This window comes from Oncorhynchus masou, unplaced genomic scaffold (genome assembly GCF_036934945.1).
Source record: "Oncorhynchus masou masou isolate Uvic2021 unplaced genomic scaffold, UVic_Omas_1.1 unplaced_scaffold_5539, whole genome shotgun sequence".
Taxonomy (NCBI): Eukaryota; Metazoa; Chordata; class Actinopteri; order Salmoniformes; family Salmonidae; genus Oncorhynchus; species Oncorhynchus masou.
This window is the reverse complement of record NW_027011955.1, coordinates 3516-21462: the sequence shown is the minus strand read 5'-3', so window position 1 is coordinate 21462 and position 17947 is coordinate 3516. Positions and strand designations below refer to the sequence as shown.

The 17947-nt window shown below is 46.1% G+C and overlaps 1 protein-coding gene across 1 annotated transcript; it reads right to left on the bottom strand.

Moving 5' to 3' along the window:
• Positions 1–1557: 1557 nt before the first annotated feature.
• On the bottom strand, positions 1558–16154 carry LOC135536074 (collagen alpha-1(XVIII) chain-like; the record flags this gene model as incomplete). Its single annotated transcript, XM_064962460.1, has 26 exons — positions 15537–16154; positions 14677–14757; positions 14489–14542; positions 14276–14351; positions 13599–13655; positions 12787–12941; positions 12570–12587; positions 12250–12463; positions 10610–10635; positions 10357–10419; positions 10185–10268; positions 10026–10079; positions 9789–9923; positions 9597–9653; positions 8682–8726; positions 5419–5550; positions 5169–5240; positions 5053–5079; positions 4855–4953; positions 4700–4735; positions 4196–4279; positions 4071–4100; positions 3929–3964; positions 1889–1948; positions 1719–1796; positions 1558–1593 (listed from the first exon to the last, which is right to left on the bottom strand). Coding segments are annotated over exons 1-26 (2427 nt in total), but the record flags the coding sequence as incomplete, so codon positions are not given.
• Positions 16155–17947: the final 1793 nt, after the last annotated feature.

The following is a 17947-nucleotide window of genomic DNA, read 5'->3' as shown; positions in this document are numbered from 1 at the left end:
CAGCTGGACCCTATAGAGACAGAGAAGAATATAAATCTACCAGCTGGACCCCATAGAGACATAACAATATCAATATACCAGCTGGACCCTATAGAGGCAGAACAATATAAATCTACCAGCTGGACCCTATAGAGACAGAGAAGAATATAAATCTACCAGCTGGACCCTATAGAGACAGAACAATATACATCTACCAGCTGGACCCTATAGTTACAGAGAAGAATATAAATCTACCAGCTGGACCCCATAGAGACAGAACAATATCAATATACCAGCTGGACCCTATAGAGACAGAACAATATAAATCTACCAGCTGGACCCTATAGAGACAGAGAAGAATATAAATCTACCAGCTGGACCCTATAGAGACAGAACAATATAAATCTACCAGCTGGACCCCATAGAGACAGAACAATATCAATATACCAGCTGGACCCTATAGAGACAGAACAATATACATCTACCAGCTGGACCCTATAGAGACAGAACAATATAAATCTACCAGCTGGACCCTATAGAGACAGAACAATATAAATCTACCAGCTGGACCCCATAGAGACAGAACAATAAAAATCTACCAGCTGGACCCTATAGAGACAGAACAATATAAATCTACCAGCTGGACCCTATAGAGACAGAACAATATAAATCTACCAGCTGGACCCTATAGAGACAGAACAATATAAATCTACAAGCTGGACCCTATAGAGACAGAACAATATAAATCTACCAGCTGGACCCTATAGAGACAGAGAAGAATATAAATCTACAAGCTGCACCCTATAGAGACAGAACAATATAAATCTACCAGCTGGACCCTATAGAGACAGAACAATATAAATCTACCAGCTGGACCCTATAGAGACAGAACAATATAAATCTACCAGCTGGACCCTATAGAGACAGAACAATATCAATATACCAGCTGGACCCTATAGAGACAGAACAATATCAATATACCAGCTGGACCCTATAGTAACAGAACAATATACATTTACCAGCTGGACCCTATAGAGACAGAACAATATAAATCTACCAGCTGGACCCTATAGAGACAGAACAATATACATCTACCAGCTGGACCCTATAGTAACAGGACAATATACATTTACCAGCTGGGCCCTATAGATACAGAACAATATAAATCTACCAGATGGACTCTATAGAGACAGAGAAGAATATAAATCTACCAGCTGGACCCTATAGAGACAGAGAACAATATCAATCTACCAGCTGGACCCTATAGTGACAGAACAATATAAATCTACCAGCTGGACCCTATAGAGACAGAGAACAATATCAATCTACCAGCTGGACCCTATAGAGACAGAGAACAATATAAATCTACCAGCTGGACCCTATAGATACAGAACAATATACATTTACCAGCTGGGCCCTATAGATACAGAACAATATAAATCTACCAGATGGACCCTATAGAGCCAGAACAATATAAATCTACCAGATGGACCCTACAGAAACAGAGAACTATATACAGTACATCCATGGTTATCGATGGCTAATCAGAAAGCATGTCACTTAAAGGAGAGTACTTACAGGAGGTCCCTCAGGTCCCGGGAGTCCCTTCTCTCCCTGCACACACAGAGGTCAAAGGGTATCAACATTTTATGTTGCATGGCACATATAAAAGAGATGGACAAGCATAATAACATACAGTATTTCTACCAACTATAAATCTTGTGTGTGGTTTTTCTCACCGGTTGAGACCCCAGCCCTCCCAGGTACAGGGGTCTTCCATCAGGCCCCATGATAATACCAGGTTCTCCTTTCTCCCCCTGGACAGGACAGAGTGGAGACATGTCAATACTTCATGCAATTTTCCCTGTACTGTACAGAAAACAAGATATGAATGAAGTTATTACCAGACCTTAGCTGCGTATCCTGGCTGTCCAGGCTCTCCTGTATCTCCCTTTGGTCCTATAGGCCCCTACAGAAGAAGTTGTGATCAGTATAAATAACAACCTTGTGTGTGTATATTTTTAAAAGAGAGTTCCATTAACATGTTTTAGGCCATTTTCAATATACAACTAGTGTATAAAATCATGTTTTAGGCAGTTTTCAATGTACAGCTAGTGTATAAAATCATGTTTTAGGCAGTTTTCAATATACAACTAGAAGGCCGTACAGCATTGTTTCAGTGTTTCAACTGAAATATATATATTCTTTAAATGTTCCACTAACATGTTATATAAATAGTTTTTGCCGCAATCTCCACCATACATCTAGAACAATACTGTCCGTTTGGTGTGTCCCTTCCTACGTCCCTTCCGTCTTCAAGAGAGCGAGAGTTGCACCCCTTCTGAAAAAACCTACACTCGATCCCTCCGATGTCAACAACTACAGACCAGTATCCCTGCTTTCTTTTCTCTCAAAAACTCTTGAACGTGCCGTCCTTGGCCAGCTCTCCCGCTATCTCTCTCAGAATGACCTTCTTGATCCTAATCAGTCAGGTTTCAAGACTAGTCATTCAACTGAGACTGCTCTTCTCTGTATCACGGAGGCGCTCCGCACTGCTAAAGCTAACTCTCTCTCCTCTGCTCTCATCCTTCTAGACCTATCGGCTGCCTTCGAAACTGTGAACCATCAGATCCTCCTCTCCACCCTCTCCGAGTTTGGCATCTCCAGGGCGGCCCACGCTTGGATTGCGTCCTACCTGACAGGTCGCTCCTACCAGGTGGCGTGGCGAGAATCTGTCTCCTCGCCACGCGCTCTCACCACCGGCGTCCCCCAGGGCTCTGTTCTAGGCCCTCTCCTATTCTCGCTATACACCAAGTCACTTGGCTCTGTCATAACCTCACATGGTCTCTCCTATCATTGCTATGCAGACGACACACAATTAATCTTCTCCTTTCCCCCTTCTGATGACCAGGTGGCGAATCGCATCTCTGCATGTCTGGCAGACATATCAGTGTGGATGACGGATCACCACCTCAAGCTGAACCTCGGCAAGACGGAGCTGCTCTTCCTCCCGGGGAAGGACTGCCCGTTCCATGATCTCGCCATCACGGTTGACAACTCCATTGTGTCCTCCTCCCAGAGCGCTAAGAACCTTGGCGTGATCCTGGACAACACCCTGTCGTTCTCAACTAACATCAAGGCGGTGGCCCGTTCCTGTAGGTTCATGCTCTACAACATCCGCAGAGTACGACCCTGCCTCACACAGGAAGCGGCGCAGGTCCTAATCCAGGCACTTGTCATCTCCCGTCTGGATTACTGCAACTCGCTGTTGGCTGGGCTCCCTGCCTGTGCCATTAAACCCCTACAACTCATCCAGAACGCCGCAGCCCGTCTGGTGTTCAACCTTCCCAAGTTCTCTCACGTCACCCCGCTCCTCCGCTCTCTCCACTGGCTTCCAGTTGAAGCTCGCATCCGCTACAAGACCATGGTGCTTGCCTACGGAGCTGTGAGGGGAACGGCACCGCAGTACCTCCAGGCTCTGATCAGGCCCTACACCCAAACAAGGGCACTGCGTTCATCCACCTCTGGCCTGCTCGCCTCCCTACCACTGAGGAAGTACAGTTCCCGCTCAGCCCAGTCAAAACTGTTCGCTGCTCTGGCCCCCCAATGGTGGAACAAACTCCTCACGACGCCAGGACAGCGGAGTCAATCACCACCTTCCGGAGACACCTGAAACCCCACCTCTTCAAGGAATACCTAGGATAGGATAAAGTAATCCTTCTCACCCCCCCCTTAAATGATTTAGATGCACTATTGTAAAGTGGCTGTTCCACTGGTTGTCAGAAGGTGAATTCACCAATTTGTAAGTCGCTCTGGATAAGAGCGTCTGCTAAATGACTTAAATGTAAATGTAAATGTGTGTTTCAACTGTGAAATATCTTTAGAAACAGTCAAGGTAAATGTCTCCACTCCACTGTGTGTTCATTGGCAGTGTGATACTGATACATACTGGGAATCCTGCCCGGCCGGGAAGACCTGGTCCTCCCTGGAGAAAAGGAAATAAGGGTTAGGGTGACTATAAAACATTATAAGACATTATAAAACTGCATGTAGAGTAACATAGTGACTTGTCTGCTGAGTCAAATTCTCACCTCTCCTTGATTCCCAAGAACTCCATCAAACTAAAACGAGACAGAGACAGGTAGGTCAGTTGTGTCACTGAAACATCACTATGATCCAGAGCAGACAAGACCGTACAGTACACATCCATACTCACACTGCCTGAGGTCTGGTAGATCTGTCCCGGTGGGCCAGGGGCTCCTGGAGGTCCAGGGGGCCCCCCTTCACGCCCTGGCTCACCCTACAACACCATACACACACAACAGCATGAGAGCCATGGGACACGCAATAGATGACTTACGCTACTGTTCTTGGGGTCACTTAGAAAAGTCTTTGTTTTTTGAAAGAAAAGCAAATGTTTTGTCCATTTAAAATAACATCAAATTGATTAGAAATACAGTGTAGACATTGTTAATGTTGTAAATGACTATTGTAGCTGGAAACAGCGTACAGAGGCCCATTATCAGCAACCATCACTCCTGTGTTCCAATGGCACGTTGTGTTAGCTAATCCAAGTGTATCATTTTAAAAGGCGAATTGATCATTAGAAAACTCTTTTGCAATTATGTTAACACAGCTGAAAACTGTTGTTCTGATAAAAGAAGCAAGAAAATAAAAAAATCAACCACCAAAATATGGTAATCAGGAGTAGGTAACTCACCCTTTCTCCTCTGTCTCCCCTCTCCCCTTTGTCTCCCTGTGTATACATAAGAAACAAAACAGAATAGGTTAGTGCACTTTGTGTGGGTTACTCTAAAGCCTAAGTAACGTTCTAATAGAGTCTGGGGAGGTGGCTGAGGGATAATGATCTTCTACCAATTGTCCTGGGAATCCGTCCATCCCTGGTGTTCCATCCCGTCCTCTTGCTCCCTCGCTCCCCTTCTCTCCCGAAAGCCCAGGCAAACCAGATCTTCCCTGTATGATGACAGGAATACAGTAAGCATTGCTATATAACAAAGATATGGCCTCCAATCAAACTTAGCAATATATTCAAAGGGATTTCCTGGTTCTTACCGGAAGGCCTGCGATTCCGGGCGGACCCTGAAAAACAATGGATATGTGACTATGTATTAGTTGACGTGATTGTAAAGGCAATCCAAATTATGAGTGAATGGCAATGTATAGATCACCTGTGGTCCTGGAATTCCTATCACTCCAGCAACACCATTGACCCCTGTCACTACGGAACCCTCCCCGTCACCCTACACGAGAGGACACAGATACAGTTCAAAAAAGACAATTCCACAAAAATATATGTAGTCAAATATACAGTATGTAGTCAATTTGGTAACAATTTGAATGAGGGGAGCTGTGGGGTGGGAGGTTAAGCTGTAGTTGATGTTGTCTGGGTGGGTGGCAGGAGTTGTGTACAGTACTCACATAACGCACGGGGTAGGACTGTCCGGGGGGGCCGGGTGGTCCTGGAGGCCCAATCGGTCCCATGGGCCCAGGAAGCCCAGCCAAGCCCCCCTGCCCTGCCTGACCAGGCACTCCAGGGTCACCCTGAGAACCCTGGTGGTTAGGAGCGAAGAGGTGAGAGACCGAGAGAGAGATTGTAAAGGTGTGTGTGTGCATGTGTGTGTAAAAATCTGCAGTCCATTTACATGTAGACATAACAGACAAATAAAGAAGCATTCCACAAAATTGGAAACACATTTAAGCTGAATTATTACTATAACAAGCAATCAATATTGAAAATAATAAAAAACAATTATAAAAACCAATGACTGCATATAGATTATTTCCAATATAAAACATCCAGACTGATGGTAAAATATCTTAAGCAACTACATGCTATTTAAGATGTTATGTCAGAAGTCAAACAAACAAGCATATGTTCCATTTGTCCTATAATGAACACACTGGGAATTAGTTTTTGTCAGTGAATTGATTCCCCCACGTGATGAATGCAGCGGAAACCAAGGAACCAATAGTATGCAGATGAAAACAAGGAACCAATAGCAGGAGACCCATTAGTACCTGTGACCAATCACCTTCACTAAAGATACTGGTCAAAAAGTTGGAGAAGACAGACAAAAAGTTTTGCTAGAGGGAGACAAGCATAAGCATAAAATCCTCACACCCCCACCAACATCATGTTGAGACTATCGATCTCTAGGAGAAGTCCCACCACCAACATGTTTAGACTATCGATCTCTAGGAGAAGTCCCACCACCAACATCATGTTGAGACTATCGATCTCTAGGAGAAGTCCCACCACCACCATCATGTTTAGACTATCGATCTCTAGGAGAAGTCCCACCACCAACATCATGTTGAGACTATCGATCTCTAGGAGAAGTCCCACCACCAACATCATGTTGAGACTATCGATCTCTAGGAGAAGTCCCACCACCAACATGCTTAGACTATCGATCTCTAGGAGAAGTCCCACCACCAACATCATGTTTAGACTATCGATCTCTAGGAGAAGTCCCACCACCAACATGTTTAGACTATCGATCTCTAGGAGAAGTCCCACCACCAACATCATGTTGAGACTATCGATCTCTAGGAGAAGTCCCACCACCACCATCATGTTTAGACTATCGATCTCTAGGAGAAGTCCCACCACCAACATCATGTTGAGACTATCGATCTCTAGGAGAAGTCCCACCACCAACATCATGTTGAGACTATCGATCTCTAGGAGAAGTCCCACCACCAACATGCTTAGACTATCGATCTCTAGGAGAAGTCCCACCACCAACATCATGTTTAGACTATCGATCTCTAGGAGAAGTCCCACCACCAACATGTTTAGACTATCGATCTCTAGGAGAAGTCCCACCACCAACATGCTTAGACTATCGATCTCTAGGAGAAGTCCCACCACCAACATGCTTAGACTATCGATCTCTAGGAGAAGTCCCACCACCAACATGCTTAGACTATCGATCTCTAGGAGAAGTCCCACCACCAACATCATGTTTAGACTATCGATCTCTAGGAGAAGTCCCACCACCAACATGTTTAGACTATCGATCTCTAGGAGAAGTCCCACCACCAACATGCTTAGACTATCGATCTCTAGGAGAGGTCCCACCACCAACATGTTTAGACTATCGATCTCTAGGAGAAGTCCCACCACCAACATCATGTTTAGACTATCGATTCCTAGGAGAAGTCCCACCACCAACATCATGTTGAGACTATCGATCTCTAGGAGAAGTCCCACCACCAACATGCTTAGACTATCGATCTCTAGGAGAGGTCCCACCACCAACATGTTTAGACTATCGATCTCTAGGAGAAGTCCCACCACCAACATCATGTTGAGACTATCGATCTCTAGGAGAAGTCCCACCACCAACATGCTTAGACTATCGATCTCTAGGAGAAGTCCCACCACCAACATGTTTAGACTATCGATCTCTAGGAGAAGTCCCACCACCAACATCATGTTTAGACTATCGATCTCTAGGAGAAGTCCCACCACCAACATGCTTAGACTGTCGATCTCTAGGAGAAGTCCCACCACCAACATGCTTAGACTATCGATCTCTAGGAGAAGTCCCACCACCAACATGCTTAGACTATCGATCTCTAGGAGAAGTCCCACCACCAACATCATGTTTAGACTATCGATCTCTAGGAGAAGTCCCACCACCAACATGTTTAGACTATCGATCTCTAGGAGAAGTCCCACCACCAACATGCTTAGACTATCGATCTCTAGGAGAGGTCCCACCACCAACATGTTTAGACTATCGATCTCTAGGAGAGGTCCCACCACCAACATGTTTAGACTATCGATCTCTAGGAGAAGTCCCACCACCAACATCATGTTGAGACTATCGATCTCTAGGAGAAGTCCCACCACCAACATGCTTAGACTATCGATCTCTAGGAGAAGTCCCACCACCAACATGTTTAGACTATCGATCTCTAGGAGAAGTCCCACCACCAACATCATGTTTAGACTATCGATCTCTAGGAGAAGTCCCACCACCAACATGCTTAGACTGTCGATCTCTAGGAGAAGTCCCACCACCAACATGCTTAGACTATCGATTCCTAGGAGAAGTCCCACCACCAACATCATGTTGAGACTATCGATCTCTAGGAGAAGTCCCACCACCAACATCATGTTTAGACTATCGATCTCTAGGAGAAGTTCCACCACCAACATCATGTTTAGACTATCGATCTCTAGGAGAAGTCCCACCACCAACATGCTTAGACTGTCGATCTCTAGGAGAAGTACCACCACCAACATGCTTAGACTATCGATTCCTAGGAGAAGTCCCACCACCAACATCATGTTGAGACTATCGATCTCTAGGAGAAGTCCCACCACCAACATCATATGTTTAGACTATCAATCTCTAGGAGAAGTCCCACCACCAACATGCTTAGACTATCGATCTCTAGGAGAAGTCCCACCACCAACATGCTTAGACTATCGATCTCTAGGAGAAGTCCCACCACCAACATGTTTAGACTATCGATCTCAAGGAGAAGTCCCACCACCAACATCATGTTTAGACTATCGATCTCTAGTAGAAGTCCCACATCAACATCATGTTTAGACTATCAATCTCTAGGAGAGGTCCCACACCAAACAGCACCAAAGAAACAAGGTCAAAGTGAAAATAGCTATATATTTAAGATTTAGAGTATGGGTGTATTTGAGAGCTCACCCTCTCTCCACTGGGCCCTGGAAGACCTAGATCACCAGCTTCTCCCTGCGGGTGAGAGGGAGAGAGAGATGGGGAAAGAGAGAGATACAGAGAGAAAGAGACAATCATCTCAAAAGGATCCCTATACAAAGGTCCAGTTCTGTGTGTGCTGTATACAGTGATATATACACTCAGCAAAAAAAGAAACACCCCTTTTTCAGGACCCTGTCTTTCAAAGATAGTTTGTAAAAATCAAAATAACTTCACAGATCTTCATTGTAAAGGGTTTAAACACTGTTTCCCTATGCTTGTTCAATGAACCATAAACAATTAATGAACATGCTCCTGTAGAATGGTTAAAACACTAACAGCTTACAGATGGTAGGCAATTAAGGTCACAGTTATGAAAACTTAGGACACTAAAGAGGCCTTTCTATTGACTCTGAATAACACCAAAAGAAAGATGACCAGAGTTCTTGCTCATCTGCATGAACATGCCTTAGGCATGCTGCAAGTAGGCATGAGGACTGCAGATGTGGACCAGGGCAATAAATTGCAATGTCCGTACAGTCTCAATCCCATTGAGCACGTCTGGGACCTGTTGGATCGGAGGGTGAGGTGCAGTCCTTGTGCAGTCCAGTTTCTGGTGCAGTCCATGAGGAGGAGCTGCAATGCAGTACTTAATGCAGCTGGTGGCCACACCAGAAACTGACTTACTTTTAGGGGACACATTATTCCATTTCTGTTAGCCACATGTCTGTGGAACTTGTTCAGTTTATGTCTCAGTTGTGGAATCTTGTTATGTTCATACAAATATTTACACGTGTAAAGTTTGCTGAAAATAAACGCAGTTGACAGTGAGGACGTTTCTTTTTTTGCTGAGTTTAGCATGATCAGATGAGCTAAAATAAAATAAGTCTCCTCCCTGTCTCATACCTTCTCTCCGCTACTGGGTCCTGGGGTTCCAGGCCTGCCAGGTGGACCAGCGGGCCCCTGAAAAACACAGCATGATATCAATACATAATGGTCAACAAATCAGGACATTCATTTCAATGCTGTAGTTGTGCTGTCTACAGTTAGGCACAAAACATATTGTCATGTCAGATATAGTAGAGAGAGGGTCCTCACTGGTAGGCCACGGGCCCCGTCCTGTCCGGGAGGTCCAGGGGGCCCGAAAGAGCCTGACCCATGGGAGTTGACACCACTGGCTGAGGGGCCAGGGGGACCTGGTGGGCCCGGGGGGCCTGGTAGACCACGGAGAGTCTAAAGAAACAGTCAACACAACAGTCTTGGATTTCACAATATACAGTTTTGGAAAAGTCGTTTTTCTGGGCCAAACTCAAAATCTCTGTGGCTAAAACATACCTGTATTTTCTCCAAATCTGGGAATCCTCCGGAGCCTTCCACATCCACAAATGTCTAGGGACAAATGAAGAAACATTAAAAGTGGTATATTGGTATATTCATGTCTGATCCACATGAATTAATGGGCTGAATGGCCTGATGCAGTAGTGGTTGACTCACAGCGAGATCAACTATCCCTGGGCCTGGGGGTCCAGGTGGCCCTGGAGAACCCCTGGGTCCTGGGTGACCATCACCACGATCCCCCTGGAGAGGTCACAGGAAAAACACCTTTGGGCACCTCCGATAATATTCAAATACTCATGCTCTTAAATAAATGGCTTCTGGCCTTTACCTTTTGTCCTTTGACCCCTGAGTCTCCTTGTGTTCCTGGGAACCCTCTGTCTCCGGCAGGTCCCTGAGTTGTGGTGGGACAGAGAGAGAAGACACAGCTTAGTGAGGCTGACACTGTCTGACCACTGCTACTGATCATCATCAAGCCATCAATAATTTACATCGACTCACGTATTCCCCTCACACAATTAACAATGAATATAATCATGACATGAGATCAATTTTATTAAAAATACAGAAAGCTTATTAATCACTAATTTGCCATCCTCTCCTGGATCCCCTGAGATAAATGGATATGGTTTGTTACAGTCAATTGAAAGCAAATAGCAAGTACTGAGACCAAATAAAGTGAGAATGCGCTACATAGAATACAGTGCTTACGTTGTATTCAGACCCCTTTGACTTTTTCCCATTTTCTTCATGTTACAGCCTTATTCTAAACTGATTAAATAAATCAGCAATCTACACACAATACCCCATAATGACAAACAGGTTTTTAGAAATGTTTGCAAAATATTTACATAAGTATTCAAACCCCTTTGCTATGAGACTCAAAATTGAGCTCAGGTGCATCCTGTTTCCATTGATCATCCTGTGGTCCACCTGTGGTAAATTAAATTGATTGGACATAATTTGGAAAGGCACACACCTGTCTATATAAAGATACTACAGTGCATGTCAGAGCCAAAACCAAGCCATGAGGTCGAAGGAATTGTTTGTGGAGCTCCGAGACAGGATTGTGTCGAGGGGAACAGATCTGGGGAAGGTACACAACATTTCTGCATTGAAGGTCTCCAAGAACACAGTGGCCTCTTATCATTCTTAATTGGAAAAAGTTTGGTACCACCAGACTCTTCCTAGAGCTGGCCGCCCATCCAAACTGAGCACCGGGGAGAAGGGCCTTGGGTTGGGAGGTGACCAAGAACCCGATGGTCACTCAGACAGAGCTCAGACGGAGATGGGAGAACCTCCAGAAGGACAACAATCTCTGCAGCACTCCAACAATCAGGCCTTTATGGAAGAGTGACCAGACGGAAGCCACTCCTCAGTAAAAGGCACATGACATCCCGTTGAGTTTGCCAAGGCACCTAAAGATTTCCTCTGACCATGAGAAAAGATTATCTGGTCTGATGAAACCAAGATTGAACTCTTTGGCCTGAATGCCAAGTGTTATGTCTGGAGGAAACCTGGCACCAACCTTATGATGAAGCATGGTGATGACAGCATCATGCTGTGGGGATGTTTTTCAGCGGCAGGGACTGGGAGACTAGTCAGGATCGATGCAAAGATGAATGAGCAAAGTACAGAGAGATAGTTGATGAATACCTGCTCCAAAGCGCTCAGGACCTCAGACTGGGGCAAAGGTTCACCTTCCAACAGGACAACGACCCTAAGCACACAGCCAAGACAACGCAGGAGTGGCTTCGGGACAAGTCTCAATGTCCTAGAGTGGCCCAGCCAGAGCCCGGACTTGAACCCAATCTAACATCTCTGTGAAAATAACTGTGCTGCAACGCTCCCCATGCAAGCTCTGTCAGGTTGTAAGGATCTGCAGAGAAAAATGGGAGAAGCTCCCCAAGTACAGTTGTGCCAAGCTTGTAGCGTCATACCCAGAAAGACTCAAGGCTGTAATTCCTGCCAAAGGTGCTTCAACAACGTACTGAGTAAAGGGTCTGAATACTTATGTAAATGTGATATTTCAGTTGTTTATTTTTAATACATGTGCAAAAATGTTGAAAAACTTGTTTTTGCTATATCATTATTGGGTATTGTTTGTAGATGGTTGAGGGGGAAAAAACGATTTCATCCATTTTAGAATAAGGCTGTAATGTGTGGTAAAAGTCAAGGAGTCTGAATACTTTCCGAATGCACTGTATGTCAGACGGTATGGTACAACTCACCGCCTCTCCCTCTGGTCCCTGGGGTCCTGCTGGTCCTTTGGCCCCTGGGGGCCCCATCGGTCCCATTGGTCCGGCCACTGGCTGCACCACAGAGCCGTCCCCTAGCCTCACAACCTGGGCAGGTGGCCCCCCAGGGCCAGGAGGGCCAGGTGGACCAGGTACGCCACGGTCCCCCTTGGAGCCTGGGTAACCAAACCCAGAACTGCCCTGTGGGAAGAAAACAATCAACTACCTATTTAATCTGATCACTTCAATGACTAGCTAAGACAAAGTCAAATAAAAAGAAGCTGGGAAGGACAAAGTCAAAACGCACCTTCAAGCCTTTGTCTCCCTGAAAGGAAAAGGAGACAAAGACAAGTTGTAAGTAATGTTGGAACTATTACATGTGTCTCAGAGGCATGTATGTGGTCTGTCTGAATCAGATGTAATCAGCTATGGGGGTCACCTACAGTCAATCAACACAAACACACTTACCTGCATGCCTATAGGGGTGTATAACACACAGTACTGTGCCAGGCAGCATGCAGTACCTTTTCTCCACGTTCTCCTCCACCTGATGAAGAGCCAGAGGAAGAAGCAGAGCTGGAGAAAGACCCCGATTCCCCCTTTGGCCCGGCGGGACCTCTGTCCCCTGGACTGCCCTTCTCCCCTCTGTCCCCCTTCACTCCGTTAGAACCAGTAGGGCCTGACGACACACAGAGAGACACATAGAGAGGAGAGTTGGGTGTTAGAATAGACGTCAGAAGTAACATCGTGGTCATCATCGGCATGTTGCTGTCATCATCACTTTCACTAGCATCCTCTATCCTCAGTTAGCGTCCTACTACCCTTTGTCCTCCCCTTCCACAGAGTTTCATGCCAACCTGCTCCACAGAGTTCCATGCCAACCTGCTCCACAGAATTCCATGCCAACCTGCTCCACAGAGTTCCATGCCAAACTATTCCACAGAGTTCTATGCCAATCTATTCCACAGAGTTCCATGCCAATCTATTCCACAGAGTTTCATGCCAACCTTCTCCACACAGTTCCATGCCAACCTACTCCACACAGTTCCATGCCAACCTACTCCACAGAGTTCCATGCCAACCTACTCCACAGAGTTCCATGCCAACCTACTCCACAGAGTTCCATGCAGACAGGGCATGCTGAGGGCATGATGAGATCTCATCAACCTAGTCCAGTGAAGATTCCCTGAACTCTGACATGGAGTGGTAAGGGTATACTGTTCTGAAATCAGGGACTGGTTGTCAGGGAACTCCACTGGACCTCATTGGAGAGTGTTTATAATATAGCCCGACAGACAGACAGACGGACAGACAGACAAAGTTTCCAGTGACCTACCTGGTTGACCTCCTGACCCTGGTCTGGACTCTACTGAGGTCTGTTGATTCCTGTCACCTACAGTCAATCAACACAAACACACTTACCTGCATGCCTAGTTCGTACACTAGAAAATGCTAACAATGATCAACATTCCCTGGCGGGTAGGAGCGTTGGGCCAGTAACCGAAAGGTTGCTGGATCGAATCCCGAGCTGACAAGTTAAAAATCTATCGCTCTGCCCCTGAGCAAGGTAGTTAACCCACTGTTCCCCATGCACCGATGACGTGGATGTCGACTAAGGGTTAAATGGGTAAGATACATTTCAGTTGAATACATTCAGTTGTACAACTGACTAGGTATCCCCCATTCCTTTTCCTTTCCAATCAGCCACACTTGAAGGAAAATGAAAGGTAATGTCTACCTTCTCCACTAGAAGGTGCTAGTGTGCTGTATATCCCAGCATACTGTATGTATCGAGCAACACGGTTCTCAAGTAGTGTGGTATTACACTAGGTACATATTTCCTTGACAGATAGTTTCACAATTTTTACATCAACAGTTTTTGTTAGCACTGCAGTTACTGTAAATATAGCTTGGTTGGTTCACTATTATATGCGCATTTTCAATAAACCTAAGTAATATTTTAGAGGATAACTTTACAGATGATGTCATCATTGTTCGACTCAGCCCACTGACCTGTCTCTGAGAGCCTGTCGCTCACTGATGATGTCAGAGGGGGCTCTGGCACCGGTCGGAGAGATGGAGGGGTGGTCTGACAGGAGGGAGGAGAGGAAGGTTAGACAGGACAGTCAGACCCTGATCCAATAGTTTCACAGTAAATCCTTCCTTCTATTTCCACATCACAGAATGGATTAACAGGACAACATCGGATAAAGAAGATTCCTTTACAGTTTTGCCGGTCTCTCTTCTGTCCCCATCCCCACTGCCAAAGTCACCTGAGGCCTGAGAGAGAGAGAGGAAGAGAGAGACAGCAAGACAAATAGAGACAAGTCAAGGCATTTGAGAAAACGTTAGTTGACATGAATCATTTCATATTCCTACTAAACTGTGTCTGGTTCTACAGTCTAATCACTCACAGCGTCTGAGTCATCATCGTCTTCACAGAGTAGCTCAGCTGCTCGAGGGTTACCCACCACATTCAGCTCAGCGATCGCCCCCTGCACAACACGCACAGACACACACACAGAGACACAGACAAACACACTGATGGCTGTGAGAAAGGAGATACTGTACAGCCATTGGTGCAGTATGAATTTAATGATTCTAGTCAGGATCTAAGCCATTAATTAATATACAATAAAATGTAAAGAGGATGTGTCTGACTGACCGTGGCCTTACTAACTCAGAACAGACAGAGTCTTGTTGAAACAACAGACAGGGTTCTAAATCTCTCCCAGGGGCCTGATAGAGTTAGACTATGAGAATGCACGTTTCAACACACTGTCTGTTGAGAACAGCAGGTGTGAGTGAGATGAAACCGAAAACCCACACGGTGTTTGGGGGTAAATCCCTCACTAATCGCTCCCTCAGGAATCTCAGTCAGGTATGTGTCACTGGCAACAGGAAAGCCAGACAGCCATTCACATCTCACTAACACAGCACTACTAACCCCTCCTCCCTCTAGTAAATCTATTTGCTGACCTGGCCTGATGTCTGGCCTTTCAACTTTGACCCCTCAGCATAGTCACTGACCCGTCTAAACACATGTGATGGTCACATGGGGTTTGACACCAGAGCGAGGGTTGAGGGTGGGGGTGCAGAACGACAGAGACTTTAGGGGAAGAGTTATACATACCAATGTTTTACATGAGGGAACAATAAAGATGTTTTACATGAGAGAACAATAAATATGTTTTACATGAGAGAACAATAAAGTTAGAGGTAAATATGTGTGGTCAGGTCAGCATAGAGGTGTGGTTGGCGATCCATACTGTACCTCGAACCTGTCAGGGTCTGCGCCTCCCGCCTGACCCACGAAGATGCCCGCCCCCCTGTCCAGCTCCATGTCATCCGGCGAGCGCTCCAACTTCACTGTCTTCCCAGAGGCGTCGCACCCCATGAAGAAGGTCACCTGGTCGTTGAACACGGACAGAGAGAACTTGGTCCAGGAGACTAGGTCCAGGGAGGGCACGGTGAAACTAGCGGCCAGGTACGAGGCCTCAGAGTCGGGCTCTGTGTAGTAGAACAGAATCTTCTGATTCCTGCCGTCAGCGTCCGGGGCGCTCAGCTTCACCCCCACGTACATGAACTTCTGGGAGGCATCTGTGATGGAGAAGAGGACCCCGGGGCTGGAGGGGAGGATTTGGAAGACCAGGGAGAAGTCTCTGTAGAAGGGGTTGGGGAGGTGGGCCAGGGCCGGCTGTCCCGCAGCAGTCAGCCCATCCAGCCCTCCGAAGTAGTAGGCGGGTTTCCCCCCCGGACCGGCCTGGGATTCAGGAGGCAGGTCTCCGATCAGCTGCAGTAGAGTCACACCACTCTCTGCTGCAGGGGAGGAGACAGGACAGGAGATGAGGTTACACACGCGAAGCCAGCGCACACAGTACAGGAGTCCCATTGTCCCAGTCCAGAAACAAAGCACTAGCCCTAACTTAGGTCCCAGGGAACTGTGTAGATCTGAAAACACTGGATAGCAGTATAATAAATGTCACCTTGCATTCTGATTTGTCCAATTCTTTCAGACTAGTCGACATGAAGTGCCCAGGGCTTCCTTCAGATCTAGTCGACATGTAGTGCCCAGGGCTTCCTTCAGATCTAGTCTACATGAAGTGACCAGGGCTTCTTTCAGACTAGTCTACATGAAGTGCCCAGGGCTTCTTTCAGATCTAGTCTACATGTAGTGCCCAGGGCTTCTTTCAGATCTAGTCTACATGTAGTGCCCAGGGCTTCCTTCAGATCTAGTCTACATGAAGTGCCCAGGGCTTCTTTCAGATCTAGTCTACATGAAGTGCCCAGGGCTTCTTTCAGATCTCGTCTACATGAAGTGCCCAGGGCTTCTTTCAGATCTCGTCTACATGAAGTGCCCAGGGCTTCTTTCAGACTAGTCTACATGTAGTGCCCAGGGCTTCTTTCAGACGAGTCTACATGTAGTGCCTAGGGTTTCTTTCAGATCTTGTCTACATGTAGTGCCCAGGGCTTCTTTCAGACTAGTCTACATGTAGTGCCCAGGGCTTCTTTCAGACGAGTCTACATGTAGTGCCTAGGGTTTCTTTCAGATCTTGTCTACATGTAGTGCCCAGGGTTTCTTTCAGACCTAGTCTACATGAAGTGCCTAGGACTTCTTTCAGATCTAGTCTACATGAAGCGCCCAGGGCTTCTTTCAGATCTAGTCTACACGAAGTGCCCAGGGCTTCCTTCAGATCTAGTCTACATGAAGTGCCCAGGGCTTCTTTCAGATCTAGTCTACATGAAGTGCCCAGGGCTTCTTTCAGATCTAGTCTACATGAAGTGCCCAGGGCTTCTTTCAGATCTAGTCTACATGAAGTGCCCAGGGCTTCTTTCAGATCTAGTCGACATGTAGTGCCCAGGGCTTCTTTCAGATCTAGTCTACATGAAGTGCCCAGGGCTTCCTTCAGATCTAGTCTACATGAAGTGCCCAGGGCTTCTTTCAGATCTAGTCTACATGAAGTGCCCAGGGCTTCTTTCAGATCTAGTCTACATGAAGTGCCCAGGGCTTCTTCCAGACTCGTCGACATGTAGTGCCCAGGGCTTCTTTCAGATCTAGTCTACATGAAGTGCCCAGGGCTTCTTCCAGACTCGTCGACATGTAGTGCCCAGGGCTTCTTTCAGATCTAGTCTACATGAAGTGCCCAGGGATTCTTTCAGATCTAGTCTACATGAAGTGCTAGATAGATTACCATATATTTTCTGTTAATTACCAAAAATGACTGAAGATTCCGGTAACTTTGGTAAACTACTGGTAGCTTTGCAACCCTAGTTCTACCTGGAATCAAAAAGGCTTCTACTATGGGGACAGCCGAATAATCATTTTAGCTTCTAGACAGCTCCTTTTTTTCCAAGCTTGTACCATCTTCCTTTACCATACCCCCAAACTTAACCCTCAGCTGAACACCTAAACGGATCCTGAGTCAGTTGTTAAGAGCATAGAGTAAGCATACACAGAGTACTCTACCATTGATATGAGGTTACAGAAGGGTACACGGGCACAGTGCAGTAGCAGATTAGAAAGCATCATGCCTTGATTGGTGTGCTGTGCTTCACCAAGTGAATTAGCCAGGATGAGTGCCTCAGGCCATACCCATACATGTGCAGTGGAGTAAACATAGCCACTGGGCAAAAACTGGTTGAATCAACGTTATTTCCACATCGTTTCAACAACAAAAAATGATA